This window comes from Scardinius erythrophthalmus, assembly GCF_964197995.2.
Source record: "Scardinius erythrophthalmus genome assembly, chromosome: 16".
Taxonomy (NCBI): Eukaryota; Metazoa; Chordata; class Actinopteri; order Cypriniformes; family Leuciscidae; genus Scardinius; species Scardinius erythrophthalmus.
In genome coordinates, this window is record NC_138236.1 from 12,677,996 (window position 1) to 12,686,814 (window position 8,819).

Below are 8,819 nucleotides of genomic sequence, written 5' to 3' on the forward strand. Positions count from 1 at the left end.
TAAGACGCACTATACCAGCGCATAAGCGATTGAAAAATGTGCTTATTAATTAAGCCTAAGCCCAACAATGAATATTAAAGGAATATTTCATTGTAAATACAAATTTGAGATTTACATGAGACTTATATGATAGAATTTCTTACTAACCTGCACTGTAAAAAGTGAACAGTTGGATCAACTTAAAAAAATTACTTCATTTGGTAACACCTATAAAGAAATTAAGTTTTCTCAACTTAAATTATCACATTTTATCGTGAAAAATGTGATAATTTAAGTTGAGAAAACTTAATTTCTTTAGGTGTTACCAATTGAAGTAATTTTTTTTAAGTTGATCCAACTGTTCACTTTTTACAGTGTGTATAAAGTTATATACAATTGTGAAGAGAGGGAACTCAAACATGCATGCATGATTACACAATAATACAAGAACTTACTAGAAAAGTCCAATTTCAAAAGGACAATTTCAGATTGAATAATAAACATGTTTGCTGCTTTCACAGAAATATGAGCTTCGGTTCAAATTTCTGCTCTGAAACTGTCTGGTGTGACTGACCCACTGTATAAATACTTTTTTTAATTCTATATTTTTATTAAGGTACAGTTAAGACCTTAAGAGCATGATTTATTTAACGTAAAATATTCCTTTACAGTTCTGAAGATTCATTACATCACCAGAACCTCAGCACACACAGGTGCTTCAACTCACTTGAAGCAAAAGAAGGAAGCAATGAAAAGGTTAGAGAGGACTCTCCATGACTTCCCTTGTATCCTCTATATATGGGTCTGAATTTGAGAATCAAATTCAAAGAGGGTCCATATAGATACAAGACCCGGGCATCATAAATAACTCAGCATCTGACTCCTCCTGTGCTCAGCCAAAGCTTTTCATATGGTAAATAGCTGATTGCTGTGTGGCCACATTGTTGCCCTTCTTTCATGCAGCTCTAAGGTGAAACCTTGAGGTATGGAATAGAGAGAATTTCTGATGAAAAAATACATTTTCCCTTCCTTCCTCCTCTGATTCTCAAGCACTCTGCCCTTCGCTGTTGGGGTCAGGTGTTTATTACATAAATGATAGCGAGTGGAGAGTGGAGTGTAGGCAGTGAATGCAGGAGGCGACGGTAGACAGAACAATGCTAAGGATTATCAGATCACTTGCTGGGTATCTTTGGTGATGCAAGTGCGACCGCACAAGTCCCTGCGTGTCTCTGCCTCTCTGTCTTTCCATCAGTTGCTTTGAAGGGGACAAACACAGCCTTGTGTAGCAGCATGCACTATCACGCACCACAATGTGTGGCCGGCCCCTCGCTGAAGAAATTCTGTTTAAAGGGGCCATATCATGAGGAATCAAATTTTCCTTGGTCTCTTGACATAAAAGAGTTCATTGTACAATGAAAACATACTGTAACTTTCAGAACTAAAAACTTCCCCCACAGTTAAAATAAGAGCATTTATTGAAAATAAGCTGCAAAAATGGCTCGTTTGGAACTTTCCCAAATTCCCAAACACCAGAATAACTAAAGATAAAAGAAAATGTAGTGCTGTTTCTGACTACGTATTGCACTTACTGCTTTATGCTTCCAGAGGGTCCCAGTGTTGCAAATGAGCACTTTAAAATGTTTTTTAATTTTTTAATTAGTTATTTTATTTTATTTTATTTTATTTTATTTTATTTTATTTTATTTTATTTTATTTTATGAGCATTTCAGTCTGATATTCACAGTTTAAGTGGCGTGTTTCAGCATGGTTTGTTTTGGGAACCTATCACAATGTATTGCAAGAGGTTGTTACTGAAGATTGTTGGTAATAAAAACACAGAACCTGTGTGTTAATATGGAAGTGCTGTTACTCATTTCAAATGGGAGTCTTAAAGGCGCTGCACCAAAATATTGACCTGTTTAGTTCTTCGGGTCAAAAAATATTAGGCCTAATAAAAACAAAATTGTGTATGATGCATGTGCTTAATAAAATTATATTGTGAATATAACAGAACAATTCCAGCTCTGTCATTATTTACTCGCCCTCATGTCGTTCCATACATGGATGACCTCCTTTCTTCAGCAGGACACAAAAGTAGATGTTTTGAGAAATGCCTGTCTTTTTTTCTTTTTTTCATACTTTGAAAGTTGTTGTTATTCAAAACATGTTAATTCATACAAGTTTGGAACAACATTATAGTGAGTAAATGTTGACCGAATTTTCATTTTTGGGTGTACCGTCCCTTTAACAGCAAGTTCGTTAAACAGACTTCTAATGAGAAATCTCACAATACATTCCAAAGGTGTAATTCCACTGAATCTCAGCTGCTGGAAATCTTCACACCCTCTCAGAACAAGACACAAATTTAAAAATACCATTAAATGCATTATTCAGCCCATTTGTTATAATTACTGGCATTGTTGTGGTGTATGTAATGTCATTAATAACAGCTCGTGCCCGAATAATACGCTTAATGTTATTTATCTGTAGATAGATGCGGCTAATCCTCATTCATTTGCTCTGGATCAATGCAAATCCGCTAGCGTGAGCGAAATCCCTCTCAGAGCCTGTGGCTCCTAATGTATTTTCCCACCATTAACCAGCTATAATCCCTGCTAATCATTGCTAATCCACATCTCCTGTGTTTGATGATACTCTGTTGATGAAGGAGGTGGCGTTGTGTCTCAAATGCCCAGGATCAGCCCGGGTCTGTAGTTCGCCAGACGTGGGCATGATCCTGGAAGTGATTTGTGCTGTGGAGAGTTGGGTTTTCAGGTAAGCCTGGTGGCATTGGCCATCCCAGAGTGCATCTTCCTGTTGTTTGGCTTAATTATGCATAAGTAACAAAGCTGTACTCATCAGACTTGCAGATTGAAGTGCTGTTCTCCTATAGATCGTCTTTAATGGCTCTGTTTCTCAGTCAACCTTTAAGCTTTTAGTGTCTCTATTCACTAACTTAGAGTGTCTCCATGAAATTTGAGAACTTTCAGGACTTTAGAAGACAGTTTTGGAATCTCATTTTTGCATAAAGCACTAGTCAATAATATCTTATATGGTTGTTTCGTAACCACCATGACATTTAATTATAACACTCAACAAACCATCATAATGACTTCCGGTCTTACAGCAGGATATACAGTATTAATGTACATCTTGTGTGCTGAGAGTTTAACTGATGGTCACTGGAAATGTATGGTCCAGTATTTAATGGTTCTGTGCATAAGTCACTGTCAATCTGGGCATACATCCCATTTGAACAAAAGCCTAACTCTTTGGGAATACAGCCTGCTGTGGACATCCTATCTGCTTTCTTACAGAGCTGTCGTTCATAGTGACATCTGGACAAACTCTGGCCCCTGAGACTCATTCCACACACATTCATTCATGGTTTACTATGTCTATTTATACCACAGTGGTGAGTCATTTTTAGTTGCACATTTGGAAAATTGCAGAACTTGTATAGTTTTAACAATAAAAATATATACTCTAAATAATTTAATAATCTTGGTGCCACACATTCTCATTCCAGGTAGTATCACTTTTCAATTCCACAGGTAAAAAAGAGCCAGTCTCCCAAAAGCTCTTCTTCACGTAGACACACCTGTGCCACCTTTGCCCTGAATCCGGGTGGGCTAAAACCTGACTGCGTTTTAAAAAAAATGCTTATCTCTTTCCTCATCTTTCTGTCTCATTTTCCTCTTTCTACAACTGGTCAATAGATATAACAGGTTAAAAACATTCCTTTAGATTTCTTTCCAAAATTAGATAAGAGCTATTCAACAGTGTAATGATGGAATAATACAGAATCTGTATGATTTGGACTATAGACTGTAAAGATCTGGGAATAGGTTTCCATTTTAGGAAGTTAATTATAGTAGAGGAAAGGCCAAAAGACAACCTATTAAAAAATGGTCTCACTTCAAACATTTTAATTTTAAGGCCAGCAGATATTATTTGAAACTTTTTTTTAGAGATAGGTGTCGGCATGTGATTAAAAGAAGCACATATTTTGGGAACCAATGGATTATTATTAGGCTAAGAAGAGGATTGGAAAATTGAACAACGAACCCTAGCACCGCAGCTCGTGCATTTACTCTTTACGTCGTTAGGGGGCGCTTGGGAATCGCTGTTTCCTCATAACTTCTCTTCCAATGCGATGCCTGAATAAGTGGACACTCACAGCTTGTATCACATATAGGCTACTATAGCAAAACAGAAATGTTAGTTGTCTAAGATAAATTGGGAGAAAAAAAGAGAGAAGAAACCAAGGTATAAGAACTTTGTCACTTTATTTATTTTTTTGGCTAACATACCTTTTCTCTGTAGCCTATCTGAGCTTTGACTGGCAAAGCTTGTTTAGGATGCTGAGCTTTAGCCTACTTACCTGTGCTAAAATTGTTCTTTTAAATTCCATTATTTGTATAAATGATTTTTACTTCATAAACTAAGTAATTTATACTTAATAAAAGTTGCTTTTTGCAGGCTAGGCTATAACCTACGTTATCTAAGCACCTCAAATCCACTCGCGAACGGAGAGCCGGGGGGGAAACGAATAAAAATAAAATCGTCAATGATAAAATGGGCAAATATTTACATACCCCACGACACTTTATAAATATTGTTAACAACAATTTTTTAGATCTACCATTTTAAAAGATGACAATGTAATTTTCCGTGAAAACTTTCTTGCTCTTTAGGCTGCTCTTCACTAACAAAAAACATCCCATTTTAATCCGGGATTTCTTATGAGTGCTTTCAGTTTCAAGCAGCATCCTGAACTATGATTATTCTCAAGCCGTTCTTAAAACTTATTAATCAGGGGAAATATATATAGCCTATTACAGAAAACTATAACGATTAATGAGAGGCAGCAACAGTCACGAATCACGGTGAACTGAGAGTCTATAAGGAAAATCAGCACCATAAACGAATACTAGAAGATGCTTTAGAAGATGCTTAGCCTATAGGAGAAGTAAGAACCTTCTTAAAGACTTTGAATTTTGATTTGCGAGTCACGGATAAAAACAAACTATCACAGTAAATTCCTCATGTGAAAAAAAGCTCATGTGAAATCAAACGAGTTTGCCCATGTACGTTTATACATTTTTCATAGAACATAGTCAAGAATGCTTTAGATAGCTAATTGGTTTTTAGATACATCTGAATGGTCAGTAGCATCTTGGTGTCCTAAAAAATATTTTTCACAATCTAATGGTTTTTTAAAACAACTACAAAATGTTACCTTTTAAAATGCATAAGAGCATAGAAAATAATAAACTGGATGAAATATGGTGTTGGTATTAGAATTAATTTTTTTACGTAGCCTATAAATGCAGACTTAATTGTGCGGTAATGTTATAGTGTCCTCTTACGCAGACTGTACAGTTTTATTGATCGAATTTTTAATGATATCTTAATAGAGCGAATTTCAACATTTATAGCTCACAAAACATAATTTAAAATGTGTTTTTTTTTTAACTAGCCTATATGATTGTCCATGTTAAAATGTTGTAGGCTACCTTGTGTAAAATATTTTTATTTAATCATGCATTAACAAAAAAAGTATATGATCAAAGCGTGATTCCGTGCATTGATTTAAACACATCAACCAACTTGAACGCTTTTGAGGTTTGAATCGCAACAAACAGAATCTTGAGAGGGATTTCATGAAACCTTATTTCGTTCCCCATCACCATGATAGGCGTGAAAATGTGCTTCAAAAAAGACAGAAGTCGTGTTCTTGTATATATGTTTTATGTAAGTAATAAAATATTACTATAACATAAATATAAACGTGACTTTGCAGTCTACATGTCGCAATCAACATACAACCAATGTAGTAAACAAAACATTTGTAATCCACTGCAACATAATCAACAGAGCCGAACAAAAAAAGCTCCAAACACACGTAGGAAATAAATATATAGATATATAAATGGTCATAAATGAAATATTAAAATATCTTCTTGGAATTAGTAAGTGTACAAAACTGCCCAGAAAACAAAACAAAACAAAACGAACCCAGAACAAATACATATGTTTACATATTCGACATATTTACATATTGGAAATAATCCTGACAACTATTTATTTAAAATCTTTTCTCTTGTAATTTATTTTTATTTTTATTACTTTTTTGGAAAAGGTTGTATATTCACACTGTTCAAATAACATTTCAGAAATGAACACACCTGCTGTCCAATGAAAAATGCCAGACCTTGAGAAACGACACGAAACGTTACCAGCCTCCTATTTCTTTTTTTTTTTTTTTTTTTACCCCAATCCTGAAAAGAAGTCCCGAAAACACATCCCTTATTCACTAAAACAACTACTTTTCTCCATGTCCAAGCTCATGAGTAGGATGTAAAATTTAAGTAACATAAACTAAACGGACACAGCTGACATAGAGAGTGTCAAGAGTTGGCCAATAATCAAGAAGAACTAAGAGTACAGCACGATTTTTGGGCACTGAAAATTACCTGAGATATTTCTTTCTTTTTCATTTTGACTCATCACTCTCAATATGTTTCGCTGGAGCAGACTTAGGAAAGAGTGCCGGTTCAAAATAACACGAAATTGGAAAAGAAAATTGTAAACAAGTAAAGCATTAATGTCGTATACCTCGAACAAATACAGTGTAAAACAAAACAAAACAAAACAAAACAAACATGAAAAGAAATTTTTATAAGTGCCTCATGCAAAGAGGGAAAAAATGAGAGCATGTAGAACTCAAAAATGACTAAATATTGTTTCAGACAGTGTATTCATGTTGCCATTTTAACGTCTCTGCATCTTTAGACGATATCAGGTGCTAAGAAATGATCATTGTAAACAGTTTCTGCACTTGTTTGTATTGAAGGTTTTGACCAAGTGCCTGTTGTTTCCATCACGAATTTCATCTGTCTTTGTTGAAATTATAGTAAAATACTCGCTAGACAGAAAAAAAGATCTTAGCGTTAAAACATTCGAAATAAAGTAAACGACACAAATAATACAGATAATCATTGTAATAATTAATCTGGTTAATCGCTTTAACAAAATCACTGTCCTCTCTCCTTTGTCCAAGGAGACATTGCCCTTTTCGTGGCTCGTAGCTCCCTTTTTTCGGCGGTGAAAGAATCGAATTTTTCCAGAGTGGCACAAACGATACGATTTTCGTAAACACTGGTACTGATTTGATAAATGCACGCGATGCGGACGCGGTACTTAATGCATTTTCACGTTATTCAGAATTAGTGGCGTCCCGTATAAGTTGTCCGGTCACTGTCAGCGAACTCTTCCCAAACTTTCTGTCTCTGATGTCTTGGGATATACAAAGGAGATAAACAAAATCCATTGTAGTTTATTTTGAAGCAAGGACCTGTTTATGCTAGCAGTCACTGGACAGGACTCTGTAGTGTGTGGTGTAGAGGGGGTGTCTCCGCTTGCGAGTATACGTCCTCCATGGATGGATGAGGGACCCCCACCGGTGTCATTCTTTTCTCTTTCTGTCTTCTGTTGCAAAACCACACACGCACAACCTCTTTTTCCAACTGCAGAGTGCCAGCTAAAGAGGTGATTTCGTGGGCGGAGGGCTTGGGGCACTTTAAGAAATGGTTTTCCAGTGCCCCTTTCACTCCGACTTCGATGGAGGTCCTCTTCTTTCGTTTCCGGCCCTGTGCTGCAATCTTGTCCAAATTCGTGGGGCTGCCAGTGTTTGAATCTGTCTCCTCGAGCCATTTGTTAAGCAGAGGTTTAAGTTTGCACATGTTCTTGAAACTCAGTTGCAGAGCCTCAAATCTACAGATGGTGGTCTGGGAAAAGACGTTTCCGTAGAGCGTGCCCAGCGCTAAGCCCACGTCCGCCTGCGTAAAACCAAGTTTGATGCGCCTCTGCTTGAACTGTTTGGCGAACTGCTCCAGGTCGTCGGAGCTGGGGGCGTCTTCGTCCGAGTGGTCCTGATGGTGGCTGAACGGCTGCTGGGGCGACTCCATCTGGTTGTCGTGGCTACCCGCGTCGTCGTGGAGCGGGTCCCGCAAGCCGTGGTGCAGCGACGGCTGTGGGCTTAACATAGTGTAGCCCGTCTGCGAATAGACCAGCGACTGGTGACCATTGGAGGCGGGAGAGAGCGGGGACAAGTGGTGTGTTGTGGTCGGCGCCCATGAACCGTGGTGGCTGTTTTGCGTCGGCTGGTGGACCAGGTGCGATCTGTGGTAGCCGTTCCCCAGGTCTTCTCTGCTCTGCACGCTGGCTTTGTTGTGCTCCGCTTGTCCGATGTGGGTGCCGCTGGTCCAATCGGTGTTGGAGGTTGGCAGCCACTGGTGGTGCGTTAGGCTCATCGGATGTCCCGTGTTGGTCGCTAGCCCTTGTAAGTACTCGTGGTGCATCATTTTCTGCACCTCTCTATAGGTCGTCCCCTGGTGCATCCTGTCCGAATCCGGATGCATTAGCGGGTTCGAAGGCAATGAGTTATTCCGCGGAATATACTGAGCTGTTGTCGCCATGGCTCCGACTTAGAAAACTGACAAGCACTTCGGAGATCTTTGAGCTTTAGAGCCCAAAACGCAACAACCTGCTCTGGGAGGTCTTAGGGAAGAGCTAAGACACGCCTCCCCTGCGCGTGCATTGGTTCCTCGCCGACTACAGCCCACCAGGTTTCCTTATTACCTCTCGCGGGCCGCTTGGTTGGCTGCCGGGCGCCGTGATCCCAGTTACTCGCAATTGGCCGCTTTCACTAGACGCTTTCTCTTTTTTTCCTTTTCTTCTCATCTCCCCACTAGTCAAGAGAGCGTGAGCAGCAAAACCGTAGGAAATTACTGGGCTTTGAGGGTTGTTTTGCAAATAACCACGTGGGGGAGTGT

General features: G+C 38.5%; 1 protein-coding gene across 1 annotated transcript; it reads right to left on the bottom strand.

Annotated features, from left to right (window-relative positions):
• Positions 1–5,798: 5,798 nt before the first annotated feature.
• On the bottom strand, positions 5,799–8,494 carry pou3f1 (POU class 3 homeobox 1). The gene has a single exon (XM_081388608.1). It carries the CDS (start codon positions 8,460–8,462, stop codon positions 7,356–7,358), a length of 1,107 nt encoding a protein of 368 aa, XP_081244734.1. The 5' UTR covers positions 8,463–8,494; the 3' UTR covers positions 5,799–7,355.
• Between the last annotated feature and the right edge of the window lie 325 nt (positions 8,495–8,819).